The sequence below is a fragment of the Cricetulus griseus genome, chromosome 7 (assembly GCF_003668045.3).
Source record: "Cricetulus griseus strain 17A/GY chromosome 7, alternate assembly CriGri-PICRH-1.0, whole genome shotgun sequence".
Taxonomy (NCBI): Eukaryota; Metazoa; Chordata; class Mammalia; order Rodentia; family Cricetidae; genus Cricetulus; species Cricetulus griseus.
In genome coordinates this window covers 57,265,663-57,292,196 of record NC_048600.1, presented here as the reverse complement: position 1 = coordinate 57,292,196, position 26,534 = coordinate 57,265,663, and the positions used below count along the sequence as shown (strand labels likewise).

General features: G+C 36.3%; 1 protein-coding gene across 3 annotated transcripts in view; it reads right to left on the bottom strand.

Moving 5' to 3' along the window:
- Positions 1-26,534, bottom strand: part of LOC100766244 (gamma-aminobutyric acid receptor subunit beta-2) — a 211,774-nt gene that overhangs the window by 80,653 nt on the left and 104,587 nt on the right. For all 3 annotated transcript variants that reach the window (XM_035448009.1, XM_035448008.1, XM_027425237.2), the window contains exon 5: positions 14,084-14,166. In XM_035448009.1, the coding sequence (XP_035303900.1) occupies positions 14,084-14,166 (83 nt within the window). The remainder of the gene's footprint in view (positions 1-14,083; positions 14,167-26,534) is intronic.

Below are 26,534 nucleotides of genomic sequence, written 5' to 3'. Positions count from 1 at the left end.
TTCCAGCCACATGCATCTCTCTAAGTTTCAAGTAAGAGTCAATAATAGAAAATGTATGGCTCAGGAACTGTCAGTAGTGTTGGAGAGAACTTATCTCAGCAAAGTTCTAAGGAATGCATATCTCATTAGCCTAACAAATTAACTGACAGTGACAGTGGTATGGCAATTAGGTTACATAAACGTATAACCATAAAGACACATCATTAGGTTATATTTTTAAACTTCCATATGCCACCCGAACTCAGGCATAAAGAAACATGTAATGCCATCTTCATGACAGATTTTCTTAAATTCACTAGTTTCCCCTTCTCTCCTGACATTTCATTGAAATTTTAATACTCTACACTTTGGCATTTGACAGGTTTGCTTCAACTAACTTTGTTAAGCAGTAGCATCTGTTTAAAAATGGCAAACTATGCCCAACAAACCCATCTTCCCTTTGGGGCCCATATTCATGGGCCATTTTAACAAGTACCAGGTTTTTATAAGTCTATGATATCAAAATGGTGTTTGTAAACTGCCCTCTGCTAAACTGCTTCCATTTGCCTTTTTTCTTTCATTTTTTACTTTTTTTTTTCTGTCACTGGGTTTCTCTGTGCAGTCCTGGTAGTTCTGGGACTTGTTTGCAGACCAGGCTAGCCATGAACTCTGATAGGATTAAAGGCATGATCCACCACAGCCTGCCCATTTGTTTTCTTTAATGACTGAGATAATCTCCTGAGGGTGTAAGGTTAGATTAGAGTAGGTTGGATGTGAATTATTTTCACAGGGTGGAATCAAGTTTTTTTTCATTCAGATGCAAATTCTGCATTCTCATAAGGATAGAAAATACAAGATCATTACAGCAATGAAATAGAAGATTAGCATTAGGAAGCATGCCAATGAGCAAATGCAGTTGCTGCATTAGGAGATGGCTGTTTGCTCTTTCCTTGCATAGGCAAATTCTGAGTAGAAATGTCTTTTCCTTTCTGTAGTTGGAAAACGAACAGGTTTTAATCCACAGAAGTTGATGGGAGATATCAACAGCATGAGATGGGACATTCTTCATTTTGGAGTATAAAAGGCAAGAGACAAAGGCGATTAAACTATGAAATCAAGGCAACACACTTGTTGGTAGTTCATCAGTTGTCTCTCAGACAGGAATGGGTCAGTTTGTGTCTGTACAGTAGAAGCATCTTATAGCACTAACTCCTAGGACTGAACATTCTTTTCTGGGGAGCACATTATAAGTACTGCTCAGGAGTACTTTGAGAAGCAGAGTGGCATCTGTGGGCTACAAAATTGAAATGCGGGGTGCCATGCTTATAAATCTCGGAACACATAACCCTACATGGGAAGTCTCCCTCCTCTCAGAGTTCAGCCCCCCACTACTGAGAAGAAGAGGCAGAATGAGTGTGAGCTAGAAGGGATAGAGGGCACCAAGAAAACAGGCCTTCTAAATCACCATGAACAAACATCATATGAACTCAGAGAGTGAAGCAGCAAACACAGGACCTGCACCCGTGGGTTTGCATCAGGTTCTCTGCATATACATTAGTTTTCAGTTTAGAGTGTTTATGGAATTCCTGATTGTGGGAACCAGTGGGTCTCTAATTCCAGTTCCTTCTCTTGGGCTCTTTTCCTTCTGTTGGTTTGCCTTCTCCAACTTGCATGTGATAGTTTTTGTTTTATCTTGTTATATTTTAATATATTCAACAATAATATATTTAATAATTTAATATAATATTAATATAATTAATATATAATAAGTTAATATAACAAATATATTGTTATAATTTAATATATTTATTATATTTAATATATTTAATCTTAGAAGCCTGTTCTTCTCTTGTTAAAGACAGAAAGGAAGTGGATCCACATTGGAGGGGAGGTGGGAAGGAACCTTGAGAAGTAGGGAGAGGGAAAACCTTGATTAGGAGAAAATAATTAATTTTCAATGAAAGGAAAAATTAAATAATAAGCAAATGAGAAGACAGAAAAAAACATTTTCAGAACAGTCAGGGAACGAAACTAGGTGACTGAGCACTTGCCTCACATGTGCAGGTCAATGGCTTTGATCTCTATTACTGTAAAAGAATATTCAAAGTTAGTGTGGAAACTCTTTCAAGTGTGGAGACTTGGTTGCTAGACCAGGCCTCACACAAGCTGAGTCTGACAGGGTCTATCAGACAGAGATAGGCTTAGAGCTTATTTCTCTTATTCACATATAAAAATGTTTCTCTATGATATTAACCAAAAATCTGTGTCACAGTATTATGAACTCCTTAACTCATTTTCATAGAGAAGTGATATCTAAATGAATAATAATAGTGAGAAAATTGTGAACAGTAGAAATCTAGTTGAATACTTAGTCTATGTTCTCCATTCTATAAAGAAGTTAATGCATGTGTAGCTTTAGTCAATAGCTCTGACTTAGATCTTATATTTTCATATTCCATGATCATTAATGAGAGTATAGTCTTAATTATATAATATTCACTTTTAATGTCATACATGATATGATGCATGATATGTGTATGGTATATACACCAAAGATGATAATGTCTCCATAAAACTCAAAGGAAAATATACCATTTGAATATATTATCTAATGAAAGCAAAATTGAATTAATTCACCATAATATATACATCAAAACTCTTCATAGAAGTAATCCAAAATAATCCCCCCAAATTCATGATGCAACAATAAAATTAAAAGACACATTAGAAAGTTTTAGAAACAAAATATCCATAAAAATAACATTTCAGAAATCAAAAAAAATTGGGTCTAAGGAAAAAATTGAATTTTTATAGTTGTATATTTGAAGATTCAATCAGTAGACCAAGGTTTCATCTATTTAAAAGAAAGCCTGGGAAAAGATAAAGAGAGAAAATGCAAATTATATATTGAAAGAAAAATTGAAACGGCACAGATTGGTGGGAAAAAATACAAAAAATAAAATGGCCAGAGCCAAATAGGTTCTTTTATAATACTAAATGAAATGACAAGCACCCAGCTATTTTTGAACAAAAAGAGAACACAGGTCACCAATACTAAAGAGAATGAAAAGGGACAATGGGCATGAGTCGTATGATAAGAAAGAGACTATGTCGAAGATCCTATGGGTATGCAAAGTATGATAAGAAAACACTATGAGAAACTTTATACAAATTTGATTTTTAAGGAAAAGAAAAAATTATTGAAGTATACAACTTCCTTAAAACTTTGCAAGAAAAAAAGTGAAGCTAATTTTTTAAAACCCATAGCTATTAAATTCTAAGCTTATTAAAAACTTCCTGAAAAGCAAACTTTGGGTGTGGAGATTTTACATGAGAATTTTAGCATCCATTTGCGATAGGAAGTAGAAGCATGCTCACTGAAACCTTTATAGAAGACAGAGGGCCGGGGTGTTTGTTAAGGCCAGAATCGTTGTCATTGTTATAATGCCAAAATCGTCATCAAAAGCAGAGAAAGCTACAATCCAAGGCCCTTCCAAAAGAAAAAGTAACTTGTAAAATAGCAGCACATCATATTGAATAGGTGCTAAAGTGATACTACATCAGGGCCTATGAGAGGCGTTGAATCCATTACAAGAATTAGAGTGGCAGAAAACTCAGAATACAGACTGGTCGCTCATCTTCAACTTGGCATTGAAGGGATGGGCAGGTGTTCTGTCCATTTATTTCTGATGAAGCATTCACTTTGTCACAGATTTAGAAGAGAAAGTTGGTTAAAACCATAAAATGAACTTCATAAGTCCCCTTTGTTTATAGTAGATCCCTTCCTTGGCTCACCCTTCCCCCTTCTCTCTGACTCTGACTCACCGTCTTTTTCTCTCTTCATTATAAACCAATTTCCCCACAATATCCCCAGACCATAAGGTATGAGTACATCCTAAGTTGAACATGAACTTCAGTCGTATGATTTTATTACTCTTATTATCTAAATGGATAAACACCCACAGAATGCTGAGTTTATCAGACTCTTCTTAGTTTTAAGATGCCCTATAATTATACATATGTTAAAACCTCCTATTATATAAAGTATGGATATTCAATTTTGGTTTGCATTTCATATCTAAATAAAATGGAGAACACACTTTACAAATTTTACATTTTGGGAATGAATTTAATTTCAGTTCCAACATTTTCTGGTTAAGTTCTTTAACCTTTGGCTTCTCATTTTTAAAATAGGTGTGACAAGTTCCCTTCCCAAGAGGCTACTACAAAAAAAAAATCTGTGAGAAAACCCAGGTAAAGCAGTTAGTCAAAATACACAGCAGAGAGAGGTATTCCAGGTGGAAACTGGTTCCTACATACCAAATTTAAAAGGATTTAGTTTTTTCCTAAATTTAAGGAAACTTAGTGCGTCTTCAGAATTCAAAACACTGAGCCAAGTGTAATATTGATTGTCTATAATACCCATACCTAAGAGTTGAAGCAGGAAATTGCCATGAGTTTGAGATCAGCCTGGTCTACATAGTGAGTTTCAGATAATCCTGAGATATAAAGTGACACAGTCTCAAGAAGGAAGAGGAGGAGGTGGAGGAAGGGAGAATAAACATAACTAGTTAGTATACCATGACCTTTATTTAAAGTTCAAAGCTGAGAAGAACTGAAAGATACACTTACATCTCAACTTTCCTGCATAGAGTAGGAATTTATACACTGTCTTGTGTTTGTTATTATAATACAACTGAAAAGACACATCATCATTCTACCAAGAGCAGTTCATCCCTTATTTATGTTTCCTGATTCTGTTCACCAATTTTACTATATGGCAGTAAACTTGATTAAATGGATACCCAAGTAGTACTTTAATGTACATATAAACATAGATTCAAAATTTATAACTATAATAAATGTTTCTCTATAAGCATGATTTTCACAAGGAGTATTTGAAATCAATTATTTGACAGAGTGCCTTTATTTTAGTAAGAAATAAGTTTTGAATTTCTAATTGTTAGAAAAATATTAGAAGAATCACTGACTAGCAATGGTTAAAGCAATCTGTGATATATTAATACCAGGATAACAATAGTGACAAATTAAAAGCACTTTCCTTAATAAAAGACTGGAGGGCTCCAGAAACTTTTGTTGCAGATGTGGTTTAGTGGTATACAAACTGAAAGCATGATATGTGTGAAGAGACTTTCAAAGATTTCATCACAACACTACTCCCCGTTGGCTGTATGACAGAATCATCTCACATGTTAAAATGAGGCAAGGAGTGGAAGTTTTTAGTATATAACAAATGTCCAATAAATTATATATAATCGTAAATGGTATACAATTGTGTGTGTGTGTTCATGGGCAAATTCACATTAAGTATCTAATCCAAAATCACTCATCAAATATAATTTGAGCAGAATAATCCAATAGTGAGACATACATATGAGAATATTCTTAATTCTACTATTTTGCATTTTGTTTTGAGAAGGTCTCTTATACAGTAAGTTTTATGGAGATAAATATATAAAGCAGATGAACTTGTTGATTGTCAGTCATCTACAAAGCACTATGGGTGATAAAAGATGATACAGGACAGAATTCCTCCCTTTAAAAGCCCAGTTGTCTTTAGTTGAAAATAAGAGGACTGAAATTAAAATTAACAGACAACAGGAGACCAATGGTGCAAATTGCTTGGTCAGAACCGTTGTTCAAATTCATCATTAGCACCACCGCCAATGGGCTGTAACCTGAGGTTGACTGTAGATGCCATGGACATGTGCCACTGAGCACAGTCAGAAGCACACACACTGTCACTGTTATCCTCCACAGAGGAGGTGTTTCTGGGTGTCAGGTCTCATGCCATGTATCTACAACTCAAAGTTAATATAATTGGTGGTGTTCAGTCTGCACTCACCTTTGAGGTGTAAAGTAGGCAGAAAGGAATGTCTGGTTTCTCAAGGTTTGCTTATGAGAGATAAACTCTACCTTATTAAAAGGGATTATTCATGTATAAAAAGATGAAAATATCTAATGTCTTATAAATCATATGAGTGAGTAGATGGAATTTAATAAATTATGCTAGCCTGACCCTGCCACCTGGCAGAATGCAGTGCCCTGGTCAGCCCAAGTGCAAAGGACCCTTTTAAAAGAAAGACTTCTTCCCACTTATGTATGCTGTCATTATGCTCTCTTTCCCACTCACTTTTCCTGGGGCAAACAGGATTTTTCCTGTCTCCCTCTTCTCTCTCTCTCTCTCTCTCTCTCTCTCTCTCTCTCTCTCTCTCTCTCTCCTCTTTCCTTCCTTCCCCCTTCCCTCCCCTTTCTAATAAAACTTCTCATTTAAGATCTGTCTGCCTGGCATGTTTTCCTGTGCCTCAGTCTACTTTGCCCAACACAGAATCTGGCAAGGTCCCCCATTCTATTTACCCTAACAATAGTTATTATGAATAAAATGATTATAGTACAAAATGATTATAGTACAAAGGGAGTGCATTAATTATGGTAGAGACATTAATAAGGAAGCTTATAAGAAATGCAAATGCTTATGAACTGTAGCAGCCCACCAACTGGGCTAACAGATTAGATACTGCTGATACTGGCTGGTGACTCATTGAGTACTCCATTTTCCAGTTCACTTTACTCTATACTTTTGAGCACAGTGTGAGATCTATCCATCAGATGTGCTTGGTGAAACTTGAATTCAGGGCTGGAAGGAGTGGACAGAAGAGTACACCTTACAGATTCTAGGGTATTAGAAATGATTGCATAACAAACAGGGTAGTTCTGGGCCAGTGGCTGAGTAGTAGCCTCTGAGTTCATCAGATGGTCACACTATCCCAAGAGCAGCTGCTACTTCGGCAACAGAAGGCTGGGTTGCAATTCTGGGAGTCATATCAGAAACTCAACCTAGTTTCTATTTCTTCAGTCCTCTCAAGAATTCTGTAAGTCAAATTAATCTCCTCTGCTTAAAATCTAGTTACAGAAACAACTGACCTGAACAAGGGGGAGCTCATGGACCCAGACTGATAACTGGGAAATCAGCATAGGACTGATCCAGACCCAATGAACGTACATGTCAGTTTGAAAGTTTGGGCAATCTATGGGGCCTCTGGTAGTGGATCAGTGTTTATCCCTAGTACACCAATGGACTTTGGGAGCCCTTTCCACATAGAGGGATACTCTCTCAGCCTAGACACATGGGGGGAGGGCATAGGCCCTATTCCAAATGGTGTGACAGACCTTGAAGATTCCCCATGGAATCCCTCACCCTCCCTGGGGAGCAGAAAGGGGATGGGATAGGGATTCTGTGTGAGGGCAGGGGAGGAGGGGAGGGAGAGGGAACTGAGATTGACAATATAACAAGCTTGTTTCTAATTTAAATAAAAAAAAATTAGTTACACAGAGTTCTATTTGCTGCAGCTAAACCTTAAGCAATGCATTCACTTGCTGGTCTGTGAGGACACAAATACACACACACACACACACAGACACACACACACATACACACATATAAAAACTTCATATCATTATATGGTTCATATCCTCATATGTACAGATAATATTTATGGCCTCAGGAGACTGGGTGAAGTTAAGTCTGTATATAACAGCAGCATGGTACCATGCACAAAAAATCTATTTGACATATAGCTATTCTTAATGCCTGTGGTGAAAACCATCACAGTGTAATTAAATAATAACCTCTGGGGCAATCGGCACAGGTTTAGGGAGTAGACTTACAAGCCATCATGAAGAAAGAGATTTGACTATTTGACTTTCAAAAAAACCACAACAAAACCAAAAACAAAACAGCATTACTTAAGGTCCGGGAAAAGTGAGAAACCTTCGAGAAGTATTGCTGTGAGTCAAATTTAGAATGTGTCAGAGTTCAGTAGTCTGTGACTGTCGAATGAAAGCAAAACACAGGTCTGGAAGGACTGCCTGGAAAGTCTGTGTGTGTGCTTAGGGCTCTCAATTAGGAGGCTCACACCGTGCTTCTCAAGTGCTCTCCAGTTTTCGACATAAACACTAAGCAATCCACAGCTGCAGCAGTATCCCCTAATCCAGATGGAGGATCAGCTGAAGGCCAGCCAGGAAGAGACACTGCCCACGGGTTGACAGAATTATTGACAGCATTACTCAGACTGAAGAGAAACTAAACCAATGGGCTTGCTGAACTCACCCCTCCCCCTATGAAGCTTGAGCACCAAAAGCCTACACTGCATTTTCAGAATAAATAGGCGGATTCAGACCAGGAATCAACTTAGTAGCTTCTAGCAGAAGCTTTAAAAGAAGGGGGAGGGGCAAGACATTAGATTCTGAATGGTAAAGATGCTCAGTGCTGATTTCTGAGCAGAGCATCACTAAACACACAGTGTCCTGAGAGACCCAGAGACTCACTTTGTCCTTAATTAGCTGCTTCATTTGGGAATCTGTAGCCTTGCCACCCTCCTACTTCATAACCAGAGCAGCTTTTTAATCAAACACAGACAGAGGAGTGTGTTTGTTACTCTGGCATACTTTAGCCAAGAGACATATACATATTTCATACATCTAAGTTGTAAACCACTGAGTTCATGATGTTCAAGTTTTATATAGTATTTGTATCTATTTTCTAACAATGTTACAGACTAAAAATCTAATGCATGATCGAGTGTGTCACTAGAAGATGTATCTCCAATCTCTAAAATTCTGGATGCCAAAATTTCTCTCATTCACACAGAAGTCTTGAGTGATGCCAGAAGTAAGTCACATACCTATGGTGTGCCCTGTATGTGGGCACACAGTTAGTCTGCCACACTAGAAGCTCCTGTAAACCTTTTACGTTGTGCACCACATCAGAAAGAGCCAAATGATGTGTTAAGGGGACTGAATTGAACATATAAGATTTCCATTTATGACAGTGGGAAGCACTCATTGGGTTTTCCAATAGACCTAATAAAATCAAACAGATATCTTGCCTTGCTCCATCTCTGTTCAACATTATAGTGGGTTTAAGAAATTTAATATCCTTTTATAATTATAGTGTTTCTTCTTTCAACCTATGTTTTATATTGGGAAAGTGTTGCCCACATAACCTAAATGCTTCCATCCATACAAAAATCTTGTGAAAAAGTGATAATGTAAAATCTTCAGCCTGGAAGATGTTTAGACTCCACAAAACAGTATCAAAAATACTTTAAATTTCATGTTTTCCATGATTAAACTTAGATGAATGCATCTTATATTTTAGTGTCTTTCAACAGAATTCTCTGGGATGATGGATATCATATCTGTCTGCTCTGTCCAATACAGCAGCTCCCAGCTACTCAGTGATTAGGCATACAAACATAAACAGTGTAATAAAGGAATTGAATGTCTAATTTTATTTTATTTTTATCAATATAAATTTAACTTTAGCGTGTTGGAGAAATGGATCTGTTGTTAAGAGCACTGATTGCTCTTCCAGAGGACCCAAGTTCAATTTCCATCACCCACATGGCTACTGACAACTGCCTGTAATTCCAAGATTTGACACCCTCACACAGACATACATTCAAGGCAAAACACCTAAGCACATAAAATAAAAATAAATTATTTTGAAAAAATTAACTTTATATATCATATTGGACAGCACGATTATATATACTATATTCATAAATATATGAACACATATGTTATAATATTAAATTACTGTGTTTAATAATAGACATTGTCACATATAAGTCATATTTCTTTAAAACAGAAAGAACTTATCTTCTGGAACAGATGACTGGTTAAATGAAAGGGCACCCAATGGGAAAACAGGTGAGTGTAGCAGCTGAGCAAACAAAACTAGAGATTTTAGAAAAAAAATACAAATTAAATGCCTGACTTCCAATGCAAAAAGTTCACTACTAATAATTTCTTTTTAATATTAATATGGAAGGCAAAAATTGATGAATTTCTCTTCATTTCCATGGTAGGTGGATATAGGAGACCCAATATTTATTCAGTGGGAACTGCAGGCAGAGAAAACAGGGAGTATATAAGGAGGTGATTAATTACAGGTGAAGAAAATTAACATTTTCTTTACTGGTGAGAAAGACATTATTGAATGAAAGGGTTCATAGCTCACATTAAGAAACACCCTTCACATCCAAGGAGGTTCTTTTATAATGGAAGAACTGAATAACAGAAGAACTGTAGTCCAGACATCAAAGTAAGAGATAACAGCTGCCCAAGGTGCTAAAAATTCTAAATACTCCTGTAGGACTTGTTTATGGGAACTAGGGACTGATAACTATTAGCCTCAATCACAGGCCAACAAAATATCAAACATAACAAAGGTGGGAAGGTACAACCTTGCCTTCTGCAAGCCTAGATAAAATTTTTGAAACTATCAAATCTGAACAGCAGTGACAGCTGAATATTATCCTGTGACTCAGTGATCATTTGCAATTCTCTGGGCTTTTTCTTTGGTAAATAATAATAACTAGGCTTCACTGGAATTGCATTGGAATATTTTTAATTGAAAGTAATTCAAGGATTATTTAAAATTCTGGGTAGGCTTATTACTTAACACATCTCCAGCACTCCATGTCCAGTACAGATATAAATAGTCACAAACACATTCTTTTCTACTGAGCCTTAGGAGGAGAAAAAGATTAAAAGGGGTTTTAGATTATTTCAAAAAGAGTGCATCTACAGAGGCTCTTATTAGACACAACTGTAAAATGTATTCGAATGAGGAAATTTTGAGGAAAGAAAGCTAGGTAGCTAAGTAACAGTAGACAAGCAGAGAAACACACACACACACACACACACACACACACACACACACACACACACACACACACACACACACACACACTTAGCAGGGATGTGATTTTTTTTCTTTTCCTAAACAGCACTGCTCCCTGAGGTATATGCAGATGGGCTCTGCAGAGTTACATAAACCAATGCTGCCTTATCATCCTTTAATTAAACTCTTTTGGCTTTTGCTGGTGCCAAGTAACCCTCAACCCACAGCTACTTAGAAACCTTCTAATCTCATCACTTCCCTAATAAAATAATTTCTTCATGCTCAGTAAATGGTCTTGCAGAATACAGCAACCCATCTGATTTTCACTAGCTATAATTGCCAAGAGCTTTTCTTTAACTTTTCTGACCTAAATTGCTTTCTGGCATCTTTAGCAGTGGTCTATTTTTTTCTCTAGGTCAGATAAAGCAACTTCCTTAAGAGGAAATAATGCACTTATTATTTGAATGCTGCATCCTTCCCTTCCATAATCAATGTTTTTCCTCAAGGTAAATGAGTCTACACAGCTCCAACTCCAGTTTCTTCTATGGGATCATTAAGCTGTCTGTTTTATATATTATTTATATTTTTGCTTTGGTTGTTCTGATTGCTAGATCTGTATGTTGTAAAGTGTTGTATCTTTAATTGAGTCCAATATTGTAGGAACAATTTGATAATATCAATAATGATATTATTAGGATAAGAGCTATTGCCTAGGAAAGTCACTAGTCCAAGCATGGTACAGAAATGTTTCCTTGCTTACTTCGGTATCTCTAAACATAATAGTGTTATATGGCTAATAAACAATAATTTGAAGAACAGCTGCTAATACTTGCTTAGTTAAATGATGAAGCTGTATTAACTATTCTATCTGTATTTCAAATCAGCCCCCATCACTGTATCAGGTTAGACCAGAAATCTATCTACTCACTACCTCCTGTGTTCAAGAATTTCTGACATATTATAAGGTGATGCTGATCTTATGGTAGTCATGACTTAGGTAGTCCATATAGACCACCTAGACTTCTCAAGATAGATTCCAATACTTGTTTTAAATTCTCTTTAACTTAAATTATTAAATAACTTATCCTGCCAATATTTTTTAATTTATAAGAACATTATATTTTATTCTGTCTACTATATCTCTAATCTTATTGTGCCTAGTAATTAGTGTCCAATGAATGTTTAATGAAGAAAGTAATTCTTGAATGAATGAACAGGATTCACCCCTTACTCTAAGCTTCCTAGACATAGGTTATTCCATTTTTATTGAATGTGAACCAATATATTTATTGTTAACATCCTAATAGTTAATAATGATTTAACAATACTATTGGTGCCTTTGTAATTTGCGGGCTATGAAGAGAAAGGAGGGGAGGAGAGAAAGAATGAGTAGGAATGAGAGAAAGAAACATGGATGGAGGGAAGAAAGGGAGGATAGTTAAGAGTATGATGACTCCCTTGGCTACTAAAGGAAACAATTGGCTGAGGGGGATATCACCTAGATGCCAAGCATCATCCAGGAACTTCTTGTTTATGGAATAGAACTTACAAAACTTTCAGCAAAACACAAAACAAATGCCAACATATCACATGTATAGTCAACATGGCATCATATTTTGTTTCTACCATAACAACTATCTGAATAAATCTGTAAGTACCAATTATCTTTAGATTGAGGCATTGAGAAAAGAAATGACTTAATCTGGTCCATCCAAGTCCAGTGTCTTTATTAAGACATACTAATGATCTATGATCATATCAGTCAAGTTATTCTGCCTCTTAGGAGATAAATGATAATAGAGAAATATTTTTGGGTCTATTTCCCTGGTTATAAAGCATAAATATTACCAAGAATGTCATTTAACATAGCAACTAGAAATAGAACTGAAGAATATAAATTGAAATGTATAGTATTAATTTTAAAAATAGACATTTTCAAGTTGTGATATAACCTTTGAGCATTGCCTGCATTGCTATAGCTGGCATTCCTTATTTAAGATAAAAGGAACAGTTTTTTTTTGAGAAAACCACAAAAGATCAGTGAGAGTGTTCCATCTGTGCATAACTATGATTCTTTATGAGCCCAGTAAAATTTTACCTCCAAAAATATCATCATAATAAAAAATAAGTGGTACCCAGAAGCAAACTTTTTTCAAAAAATTGTCCCACTGAGCTTCTGAAACTGCCTAAGACTTTGGTCTTTGAGAAATATTGTACCATAAGTTAAGCACATATAACATGCAATGTTATCCAAAAGATATTTACATAAAATTAATCATTGAAATCCTCTGGCCAATTTCATTAACTAGTTTTTTTAAATGCAAAGAACAAATTTGGAAATAATGATGTTAGAATATAAGCATGCAATTAGTTTCTTTACAAGTGTATGTAGATTTCATTAAGCCTAGAAGCAATCTTTTATAAATGAGTAAAAATATGCACAAAGTTTCATCTATGTCTGCTCAGAGAAGTGATTTGGACTCATGCTGCTTACCATAGCTAACATTTTCTCAAAGGCAGAAAACATCCTCTCAGTCAGCCACTTGCTGTACAGAACAGTGGATTAAAATTGTCTGCATCCAACTATGGACTGGGATAAACTACAAAACTTGTCCCAAGCAAGGGTGGAGAAAAATAGCTTAAAACTTCCTTTCCCTTAAACTAGCTAGATGTCTGGGTTGCAAAACTAATAAACAATCAACATCTTGGCCCATCCTGCAGGACAGATGAATAACTCATTATCAAGAAATTCATGGTGCAGAAAAGCAAACTCATTACAAAACAGGTCAGCATCATAAATAAAATAAACAAATATGTACACAGAGGCACATACACAGAAACCAGTCTTGCTCACTCTATGCTCTTTGACCTTCCACAAGAAGATAAAAGCTTCCAACACTGAAAATACTGCTTCATGCAAAAACAAATAAATAATCCATGGTTCAACCTCCAAGCAGTCTTCATGGCCACATTCCACAATTCATTTAATAACTGTAAGGGATAACATTTATGAGTTTTAAGGGTAATCAGGATATTTTATGATATGTTATTACCTTCCCATATTTTCTCTAGCTTGTTTTAACTCTTTGCACCAATTTCAGGTTTTAAATGTCTGAATACCCTAGGATGTCATTACAGAGTATTAGTGTCATTTTTTAAAAATTGACAAATCACATTTTTTCTAAATATACTCCACAGGATTTAGAGATAGATGTAAGAAGGTGACAGCATCATGGAGGAGAGAGACTGTCATTGTCTGCCTGGACCAAATTTCAATTACTCCTCTGGCAACTTGCAGTACCATTGCTTTAGACACAATCCTATATAGCAGATCTGTGTCGAAGATGACTCTCAAACCAGGAGTCCAGCTTATCTGGATTCTCAGGGACTTACAGCTTTCAATCTCCAGGGTGCAGTTTTGTTCATCCAGTGGATACCGCCTTAGGTCCATCATGCAGGCAGCCGTAGTTGTGATTCTGGAAGAGAAATGGTAATATATGTTGTTAGTGTTTAAAGCCAAGCGCAGAAGAGGAAACAATGGAAACTAGCACTCTTAGAGACTGATTCCTAGCCTAAGTTTCCACAAAAGGGAGTGATGAATCTTTTGAAGACTATTTTCCGTTATAAAACTCCTGCTGGCTTCTGAAGAGACTAGACAATGTAAGTGTCCAATGGGCCACGAACTACTTGAATCTAAATCATCTACTTGTGTTTCTAAGGCAATTCTCACAAGTCTCCAGAATGCCTTGAGGGTGAGGTAGTTCTATCTGTATCTAAGGCAATTGTGTCAAAAAAAAAAAAAAACTCCACTGAGTCTCACATTTGTTTTATTCCATTCTTCCTTAAGACTAAGATATAATCTTCTGCCATCTTAGTTTGGATCTATCATGTTTCAAGCTTGTCTAAATCACATTGTACTTTGTAAGCATCATCACTAACATACAACACATGCCCTTCTATCTACATCTGATTATTTTTCCTTAGTAATCTGATATTCTCTTGGTTGCTTAGAAAGTTGATCTTATACCAGGGAGGAATTGATATACTCTTTTGGCATTTAATTTCTTGATCATTGTTTCACATTGATGTTTGTACTGACAACCTACAAGAAGCCACAAAGCTTATAGTTGTAAATGATTTACAAAGTTTCAACACAATATCATTAAGGAACATAAAGCTCTAGACTCAGGTATGAACTCCAGTTTTGTTCACAGAAGCTAACTGAGTGTTAACATATATTAGGCTCTTTAAATATGAGTATCTGCTGAAGGAAATTACAAACAGAAATTAATAATGGATATGACCAATCCAGATTTGCCTTAATATGAGGAGCTCTGAGTTCTGCTAAGTATGGAAAAAATGAAATTGAACCTTGTCCTGGAAGAAAGAGTCGCGACTAAACTTTCTAAACTGAAATCATATTGTAATACAGTAATCCATGTAGCCTCACTCTGGGGACACACTCAGATAAACCTGAGAATTAATTCACAGTGCAGACCAGGAATATGTAATTTGTTATTCATAGTTATGTTTCTTAATTTTAGTTTAGCTGTTGGTATGACAAAAAAAAAAAGGGTCCTGGAGAAGGTTTCTTGTTGATTTCTTCCTTTTCAAGTGAGTCCTGTTGGTCCTTCTTCCTCAAGTCTCCACCATCCCACTGTCTCCTATGAGTCTGTCCCCAATGCTTCATCTATAGTTCAATGCAGGAGCTGGACCTCATGACTTTTCCATCTGTCTTCCTGCTTCCATGGTCCAAAGAAAACATAAAGTAGATTTCATTATGCCTCTGTTTAAAAATGTTATTGGCTCTTTCATGGTAATCCTAAACTCTGACTGACTTTTCTTACTATGTTGTGCATACTGTTCCTCTTTCTTTCCCATCATCATCTCCTACTATTGCTTCTTGCAAAGTCTGTCAGCATTCATCTTTGTTCTCTCTGCCTACATCATGGTCTGCCCCATGCCCCACTCTGGTTCTCACAGAGTCCCTCTTTCCCCATCCATCACTCAAAACCAAGGTCCTGGGAGAAGCTCCTCCTGAGCATCTTACCCAGGGTGATTGCCTTAACTCCTGCTTCATCGTAGCTTTCTGTTCACTACCTTCAAGCAATTACCACAATCTGGAATTGGCTTACTAATTGTTTTCTCAGAACAGTCTTTTTCTTTCAGAAAGCTCCTTATGGGCATAGATTCTGCTCAATTCACTGCAAAGGCACTCAATAAATATTGGCTGAATGAGAAAACACATTAATTTACAATGAGGCAAACAGTTGAATTTTCTCATTATAGGCCTTTGCATTTAGAAGATGATTTTATTACACTACTTATTTTTTAGCTTAAAATGGTACTGGTAACTTAGGTTAGAGATGTTCCTTTTATGGTTTTAAAATAAAGTGAATTTTAATTAATTTAAATTACAGGACATAAGATATAATAAAGTTATTTTTATCAATTAGACTTTTTTATCTTTCCATGAGATTTATGCTATATTTAAATTCTATGAATTATATTAAAACTAATATTCACATTTAAATTTTAGTTTATTCTGGCTACATGGTACTTGGATGGATTATTTTCTTGGCTCACTTTTTATTATTATAATTTTAGTGTGAATTGATATAGTAATACATCGTGAATTGCCACTAACCCAGGAAATGAAATCGAGGAAAGAATGGGCATACCATATCCCAATGCTGTATGTAAAACAGTTGAATAGATCTCACTCATCCAAAACTAGGGGGGGGGATTACTTACTTCATCTGCTATATCTAATTTCAAACACACAAATGTTACAGAGGCATAACCACAACTTCAAAAAATGAGAGAAGCAATTACAGAAAGCCAACTGTGTAATTGAAGTGAAGTTTATAAATGATGCTATAGGTTGTGGTTCACAGCCCTGATGATACATATTCATGGCAAATAACACCCATGACCTATGCTATATGTACCAAGAAAAACAAATCCAGTAAGGCTATCATGAGAAATGAGTTTTCTCATCTTTAAAAATAAAGTAAAAGAATGTATGGCTGTAGCTGTAGCTCTGTTAGTACAGTGTTCACCTAGCATGCATGAAGTCCTGGGCTCAATTCCCAGTGCCATAAAAAGCAACAGTTATGGCAGAAGAGGAGAATCAGAAATTCAAGATCAAAAGTGGTAAGTTTGAGACAAGACATGTTGTCTAAACAACAACAACAAAAAGTAAAAGATGTTTTTCTCACAATATTCATATTATCTATTCCTTTTTGTCATTTATCATTTACATGTTTTATTTTACTAGTTTTAAATATTATAACTCAGAAAGCTAACAGATCTACAAATATATTATATTTATTGCTTGCAAAGATTTTTGTATCTTCTTTTGGAGTAAAGTCAAAACTTTTGGACCAAAACTATCCATTTAAATTTTGATCATGTCATCAAAGACTGGTGGTCTCAGACAAGCTACTGGCATCCTCTGACAAGTGGAAAAACTTGCCAAAGTTGATCTTAGGATAACAAAAGTAAGGTATATATAAACTGCCAATGAGCAGATGTCAAGACAACTCATTTCACTGCAAAACAGATTTTTTTTCTCAAAATGAAGAAATGTAGAACACCACATGTATCCATTGCCAGCAAGGCAGAACTACATATACATGAATATAATAGTGACACTACAAAGATATGGAACATTGCTACACTATATGCTTATCATGAACCTGAATCTGTCCCAAGTGCTCAAGGAATTTAGGAATCACATGTTTTGTCTTATTTGCATTTCAAACACATGTGCCTGACACATGGCACTAATTCAATGTAAGCATTGATTGACAAATTACAAATTTTAAAGTGATGGTTATTATGGCCAAATATAATTCATCAAAGAATTTTTTAAAAGTTTGAAAATTAAAATCATTTTTAGTGAAGAAACTACTGTGCAATGAATCTATTCAAAAATCAAAGAGGAAAGCATCTATTTCTTATTTATAAAAGGTTTGAGATTCTCCAGAAGTGCAAGAGACATAATCTCAGTCCTAACAAATATCCTTGGCATCATAAATGAGCCTTAAATCACTCAACACTACTACTAGGTGTCTTTGAAGAGAGGCTTGTAACCTGTCATAAAAATGTCCTGTTTAAAGATTGCAAGATACAGAAGATCAAGGAATTTTTCTATGAGATTGAGTCTCCTAGCAATGTAAGAAGCTACATCCACAAATTCTCATCAGCATCACTATCCAAAAAGTGAGCTGAACAAACAGTCCACTAATAGACATGCCAAATTGGACCTTGAAAAGCCCATGGGCTCAACCCTAGCAAAGGGCCTATGGGCAATAAAGGAATGCTGAAAGCAAGAGAATTAGTCTTCCCCAAGGAAGAACATATCAGTTAGTTATCTAATATCAAACAGTCTGCTCTGAAAATATACAAATACTATTATGCAGACTAGTTAAGTTCTAAGACTTAACAATATGGAAACATCCTTAGTTTTCAATCAAAGCAGTCAAGTCCACCTCCAGAATATACATTACTTACTTGTAGAGAGCCTTCAATGACCTAATTGTAAACACCTTCTATATTATTGAGCTCTTTTCAAGAATGAATATTTTGCTTGGAAATGCCCTTATTTTATTTGGACTAAGAGATCACTGATAAACTTCACTATTCATCAGCAACTATTTTCCCATAATTCCTTGTGTTATGAAATATTAACATAGAACAACAAAACCAAATATCTATCATGTCCTAAGAATTCACTATGGCATTTATAAATCAGAAAATATAAAAGCTAACCCAATCTAATAAAACCTTTGTATCAAATTGCTAATTGATATTTTTATAGTTCTAGAATGTATGCATTCATTCAAAGTATGGATATAAAGATGGCTACTAAGCAGAAGTAAATGCTCTCTTTCCTTATGGAAGAAGAAAAACTTGGAATCACAATCAATGTGATACAACATAAACCTTGCATTGGAATCTTTAGGATGTTTACAAGTTGAAAACATGGTTCCATATGTGCAGTCTGTGAGAGTCTCGTTGGGATTTCAAACAGAATTTGTGAGCACATGAATGAAGTGATTTTTGAAAATGACTCTGATTTTCTTAATAGATTATGTTATACTTATCCCTCAAGAAAAAATTGTTTTTATTCACATCATTGTATGCTTAAAATATCAAGGGTCTTACCCTGAAATACATTTTATTCTAATGAACATTGTTGGGGTTTTTTGCTCAACAAATACTACTACAACCAATTATACCTGCAAAGGAAAAACAAGACCTTCTAGCATTAGTAGGCAAACTATACAGAAGAAAATAAAATATTTTAAAATAGGGAAATGGAGAGATGGCTTAGAATTTAAGAATGCATGTTGCTTTTGTAGAGGACCTGAGTTCAGTTCCTAATAGCCCGATCTAGCAGCTGACAACTGTTTGTAGCTATAGTTCCAGGAGTTCCATTGCCTTCTTCTGAACTCTGTAGGCACTGTACCCCTGGGCAACTACCCTCCCACACAATTCAGTTCAAAATAAAATCTTTAACAAGATCAATTACCCCAAACATTCCCTTTACAAAAAGATCTTGAAAATTGCTTTGTTACTGCACTACCATATTTGACATCTCTCTGTATCTTATGGCCACTTTCATTGAAAAACAAAATTAATCTTTTACCTAAATCATATGCAATAGGCTTTCACAATTGAGAAGTCGAGAAGAGGAGGGGTGAGGAGGATATGAGGGAAGAGGAACTTTGAGTTGGGGGAAGAATAGAGGAGAGCAAGATAAGAGGTAGGTTTAAAGAGAAATCAGGTGCTAGGGAAGTGTCTGTAGATCTACAACGATGACACCAAGTAACAATCTAAGCAACAGAGGAAAGGCTACCTTAAATGCCTTTCCTCTGATAATGAGATTGATGACTGACTTACATGCCGTCCCATAGCCTTCACTCAGCAGCTGGTGGAAGTGGAAACAGACACCCACAGCTAAACACTGAACTGAACTGGAATCCAGTTGCAGAGAAGGAGAAGTGATGAGCAAAGGGGTCAATACTAGGTTGGTGAAACCCACAGAAATAGCTGACCTGAACAAGGGGGTGCACATGGTCTGGCGAAACCAGCAAGGGACTGATCCAGATCCTATGAACATGGGTGTCGATGAGGAGACCTCTGAAATCTATAGGGCCTTTTGTAAATCAATACTTATCCCTAGCATAGGAATAGACTTTGGGAGCCCATTCCACATAAAGGGATAATCCCTGAGCCTAGACACAAGGGAGTGGGCCTAGGCCCTATCCCAAAGGAAATGACAGACTCCGAAGACCCCTATGGAAGGGCTCTCCCTCCCTGGGGAGCAGAAAGGGTATAGCATAGGTAGGGTGTTAGTTGGGGAGGGGGTAGGAGAGGAGGAGAGGCAGAGGGAACTGGGATTGACATATAAAATAATCTTGTTTCTAATTTAAATAAAAATAGAAAGAAAGAAAAAAAGAATATAGATAAAGGGTATGGATGATTTCTTAGGTGGAATTCCAGTGTCAAACACCACACATAATTAATTAATCAGTTACTAATAAGTTATAGATACTACTACTACTATGCAAGCATTGCATCTCATTAAATTCTAATTATTATTCTCATCTTGCAGACACAGGATAGTGGAGTAAATTTTATAAATATTATTTAAATTAGAACAACCGAAGCCCCCCCTCCTCCCCCCCCCCGCAATCCAATCCCCGCGGAGGGCGAGGCCTTCCATCAGAATCTGTCAAATCATTTGGGGCAGGGCCTAGGCCTTCCCCCATATATCTAGGCTTAAAGAATATCCCTCTGTAGGGGATACCCTAACCATGCCTTCTCGGGGCTGGTTACAGGTGTCCCTGACCATGCCTGCACACCTGTAACTAGCCCCAAGCAGGTGTGGTGAGGGTGTCCCCTACATCCCTCCTTAGGGAATAGGCTCCCGAAGTCTATTTGTGAACTAGGGATACATCCTGATTAGACTGCCAGAGGCCCCATAGACTGCCCAGTCCTCCTAGCTGACACCCATGTTCAGGGGGCCTGGTTTGGTTCTATGTTGGTTCCCCAGCTGTCAGACTGAGGTTCATGAGTTCCCAGTTGATCAAGTCAGCAGTTTCTGTGGGTTTTCCCAGGATGGTCTTGAACCCATTTTTTGTCACTCCTCTCTCTCTACAACTGGATTCCAGGAGTTCAGCTCAGTGAAGTATTTTTTTTAAGTCACATTGTAAATGGCAGAGCAGAGATTTTGATGTCAAACACTTGACTCTATAGTCCACATATTTAAGAATGGTGATGTAACTAAGGAGACAGATGACCTTGACAGGGTGGTGTTGCTTCCTCAAGAGTCTGATGCATACATTCTGGATGAGCTTACAAGTTCTGTGCTCCTGTATTCAAACACTCATGGTGTGACCTTGGAGATGGTGTAATTTTGTTTTACCCACACATACAAATGCTGTATTTCACAGATGTTTATTCTGTTTTACTCAATTATGTAGATCAGCCCACACCAGACAAGTAAATATAAGCCTCTCCTTAAGGAGTCCCAGTTAATACTCTCTCCCCACTGATGAAAGGTCCTCCTCAGCCCCTCCCCACTTTTTTTGTCTTTCTAGACTCTGGAGCAGCCTTGCACTTACGTTAAAATCTCCAAGACTCTTGCATAATTGGTTTTAAAAGCTCTTTAGAAGTCCTTATATAGAGTCACATGCACTACTATGCTCAACTTTGTAATCACCCGAAAAAAGTAAGATTGCTAGCAATCATGTTCCCATTTGATAAATCATGCATTTCAGATTAGAGCTATTTGTATTCTTCTGCAGATGTTTGGCCTTCTGTGACTCTTTCATTTTCTAGAATCTTATGCTCTGAAAAGATACTGTGACCATTAAAGGGCTACCCAGGTCTCTGCCACAAATGCAGACACTATTATGAAAGACATTTCCTAAAATAGCCTGCTTCTGCAATGCAACTAGAAGGCTGTACCAATATATCACTTTGTGAGTGAGTAGACCCTAATTCATCACCAACATTAATATAAAAATCTCAATGTAGGTTGTTATTTACCTTCTGTTTGCTGTCTGTTTTGCCCATCTTTCCTGTACTAAGTTCTTGGTGGTTTCACCTACAAAATGCTTATCTAGGAAGCATCTTTTTGCATTTTAAAATTTTCATCAAGAGAATTAAGAGGCATAAGGAAAAGTAATTGTCCCATATTTTGGGTCATTGATTAACTAATCTCTAACTTTATGCCACAATAAAGGATATAATGGCACTATGATTTCTCTCAAAACTGGGAAGACATACAATAAGAATGGGAACTCTGAAGTATTTTAAAATTGAACTTTGTTTATAATTCAAGATAATGATTCAGTATACTGGGTGCTTTTGACTATATAAATATTATATAATATATAATATATAATATATATAAATAATATATATATATATATATATATATATATATATATATAATCAACTAATCCTTTTTTCCCTGTGTGACACATAAGAAACCAACCATTTCGGAAGAGTTAAGGAGTGTCATCCCCATATTTCATTCATTCATTTAGAAACAGTGTCTTCCTATAAAATCCTAGCTAGTCTAGAAATTGCTATGTGGACAAGGCTGTCTACAAAGTCACAGAAGGCTGCCCATACCCCCAGGGTGCTAGAATTAAGGCTCAATGCTTTGGGGCACCACAGGCAGCTCATTTAATTTTTTAATAGCTCACAGATGTTGTTTGAGGGCTTGCCTGTGGCAGACCAAACTACAACTTCAGCTAGGTCTCTTCACTTCTTTCTGGTACCTCCCAAGAATATCTTAAAATGCAAATTACACATATGGGAGCCTTTCTTTGCTTCTCTGATTGCACCCTCTAACCCTAATCCCCAAATTTTGTGTTCTTGAAAGCCAGCATCTTTGGACTTCCCAACCTATTCTAAGCTTGGTTGTCCAGCATAGGGAATGGAAAGCACAATATGAAACTGAGAGCAGAAGGAAGTTAAAATCCAGGGAATTTGGGCTCATTTTATGCTAGACCAGTGGACCATCCAGTCCTCCATCCTCCTTTGCAAAGTGAATCTTAGGGAGCTGATGGCAACCTGCTGATCCTATGTTGTTAGGGAGGTGTGCTTTTTGTCTCTTTGTAAATAGCCCTTTTATTGCCTCCTCAAATTATCCCATTTTCAGTGCACCATCTGTTTCCTGTTGGGTTCTTGACTGATAGAATACATTATAGAAATGTATTTAAAATCAGAGGCGCTAACAGTTATGCTGTCAAAAATTAGAACAGTTCCTTTCTGTAGTTCTCTGCTTTTAGAATTTGGAGGTAAGATAATGAATATTCCTTTCCCTCCTTAAATAAGATAACTCCCTGTCATTCTGTTGTCTGTTCATCACAGCTCATGTAAGATGCCTTCTTCAACTTCCCAGCTAACATGGTCCTCCTTGCAGTCCAGTGCTCATTTCCTATGTTTATTTTTCATAATAATAATAATATTAGGATTCCCTGTGTTCAATTTCAGTGAGTTTTGGTTTCTCCTTAGCAGACTTGGATATTTTCTAACTAAGGTTGGGTTCTCTAGAAGATAACCCTGAAAGAAGGCATTTATTTGATCATCAACTATGCAAGGAAGCTAGATGAGGGTTTGGAAAAAGGAAGACTTCAAATTATATTCTGTGTAAGATGGCAGCAATCCCAGCATGGCTGCTCTTCCAGGAAAACTGCATTATTTTCTTTACTAGGACTAAAGTGGCCCTTAACCAGTCTCTCACAGCCTACTATGCATCCATAGACTATGCCAGGAAAGCATGACAGAACAGAGGAAAACATATGTGGCTAAATTTTCCCCTTCCTCTAAAGACAGCTTGCTGAATTCATAAGGCTGAAGATTTTGTGTGACATCATTGTTAACATATAATCACACATAGCTTCCATGCACTGCATCTGTGATGAGCTATCATATGGAACATATTGCCAATTCATTTCTGATTCTGACAAAATATGCAAGTGCTATCAATTCAGGACTCGATAGCAAAAGATTTTCATCTTCATGGTACTTTTTACTATTTCAAAGTGACATGTTTTACATAGAATAGGTATAAAGATGTGTTGGGGGGGTGCTGCTTAATACTGGTAGTAACCACATGTGTGTATTATAAGTACACTTTAATCCACTGTGATAAATGCTTATGTAACCAGAACAAAACTTCAGATGCCACATAGAAACAGATATTTCTCTGTATGCTCTGGGTTGGACAACAAACTAGTATAACATTTCTGAAGGATTATTTCACAACAGCAAACAAAACCTACTGAATATATTAACCTTTGCTCCTGAAATTCCACTAGTGAATTAGTATGAAAACATCTAACATACAGAGATGTTGAACAAGATTTGTGATTTGGCAAAACAGAATGGATTTTGCACTTAAATAAGGCTACTGAGATGAATTTTGATCCAGACAAATGATATAGTAAAACACTGAAGATCAGAAAATAAAAGAAAGTTTTCTTGATAAGAGAATAGAAAACATTTAGGAAAACAGTGTGAGCAATCTAAGTAAGTTTGCATGTATCTAAATAGTCACTTCAGTGTATACTGAAGTTAAAACTATCTGAAAAGAGTAGCGTTGATTAGTTGATGGGAATACTTGCTTAATATGTACAAATCTGGGAGTTCTGTTCTCCACCATTGCATAAAACTTGGCTTGGTGGTACACTCCTATTATCCTCACCATGTAGAGGTGGATGGGAAGTGAAACCCATTTACTGATACATAGTGAGTTCCAGACCTTCCTGGGCTTCAAAGAACCTCGTTTCAAGAAATCAAATAAAAGAAATAGTGAAGATATAGTTGATTGTTATTTTCTTATGTTCCACAATTTTCTTGTTTCTAGACTGAATAGGCATCATTTTTCTTTTTGATAAACATTATAAGGACAATTTTCTCTGCTTGTTTGGGGCTCAGACAACACTGTTCCTGGTTCTGAACTGAAATCTTTCTATCTGGCTAGCTTTTGTTCTTTCAATGAGGACATTTGCTTATGCATGGAATGCTTGCCATATTCCATGGGTTGGAGATGGTGGTTATCAAACCTGTGGTGCATGGAGGCATTTCAGTAGGTTGCATATTATTAAAATGTTTATGAGAAAACTATCACAGATTTATGAATTCTTAAAGCAGAAAAGAGGTGTAAGTGGCAGCTATGCCAAAGCCCTTTGGATGACTGAGTCCTCCCTAAGATCTCTGTATTTATTGTTCTAATGAATCTTCCAAGCTCTGTGAAAGAAAACCATCTTGTTTTTGGAAAGCTGTGATTACCAGAATTTTTTTTCTATATTTAACATCAGTTTGAATTTCTTTAGTTGTAAATTATTTATTCATGTACTTTGCAGTTTTGGTCTGGGAAGTGTTCTTATTTTCTTTTTTGTAGAGATTCTTGACAGTTCATAAAATTTGTTCTCATGGGATCTGTCACTCACTTGCATGCTTGTTTCATATTCTGCCATTCTGTGTAAAATGTCTTTATCTGTTGCCAAATGAGTGAAAATTTTGCCATATTTGATTCATGCTTTCAAATTTTGTCTTATTTCTTAAACCCATCATGATTTCACATTGATACACTATTAATGCTTAGAACACAGACTATGTTTTTTTATGGAAAAAAGGTGGTGCCATTATTATCTTTATAAACTGTCATTTCTTTCCAAGTTAAGAAGTAGTAAAGGCATAGATAAATTAAGATTCTCATCTTTGCTAATACAGATATAATATAAACTTTGTATATAAATAATGTTGGGATATAGTGGAAAGTGTAGTTTCACTTCTTGAAATGCTTGCTCAGAATAAGCAAAGCCCTGGGTTCTACCCCAGAATGGTACATACAAGGTACCCTTGTGGTGCCCTCCTGTAATCCAAGCACTCAGGTGATAGAGACAAGAGGATGCCAAGTGCAAAGTCACCCTTGGCTAAGTAGCATATTCCAGTCCAGTCCCTGCTAAGCAAGTTTCACATTAGGCCACAAGTTTTGTTTGTGATTTTTAAAAAGCATTTTGTATAAAGGAAATGATCAGAGATGAGTACAAAAAGCATGAAAAAATATTCATCCCTGCACCACTAGATATAAAGTAGAGATTAGTGCTTGAGACACTAATGTAAACCTCTTGTCTACACAGGCACAGAAGCAGACAACAGAAAATTAAACTTTGGAGGCTCTGGAACTGAGTAGTCCTTGGATTCTATCATGATTTTGCCTCTTGAACAGTCTAAGAAGAAAATCTACTTGAATGAAAATGGTTCTGCAACCTCTAATTCTTCATCATCCTGTGGGTGAAAACCACTTTGTAATATAATAAGGGTGCTTGCTTCTGGATGTAGAAACAATTTCTTCAAATGTTTTCAGCTATTTAGAAAGATGGAAGGTTCGAACTGAGAAGTGGGGAGGTGTGCACATCTAAGCAACTGGAATTAAGAAAGTCCCCAACAGCTTCTGATCAAGAAAAATAATGGCATATGTTAAGTAAGTTTCAGTATTAAAACATCCAGTGTTGATAGTTTCTCCAAAAAGAAAAAATTGTCTAATATGAGGGTGTTCAAAAGCAATACAAGAAGAGGGGAACAGTTGCTATGTGTTTAAATGATGACTCAATTTGCAATAAATGTACCCAAATAAAAGAAATCAGACACTTGTGCTTCTACTATATAGATGAGCAAAGCAAGATGATTACCATGAGTTTGAAGCCAGCCTGGGCTACATAATATTGAGTCATAGGCTATCAGGGGCCAGAGTGAGACTGGAGGAATCAGAAGATAAAGGAGTTTGCTGTGAGACTGTGTTTCACTG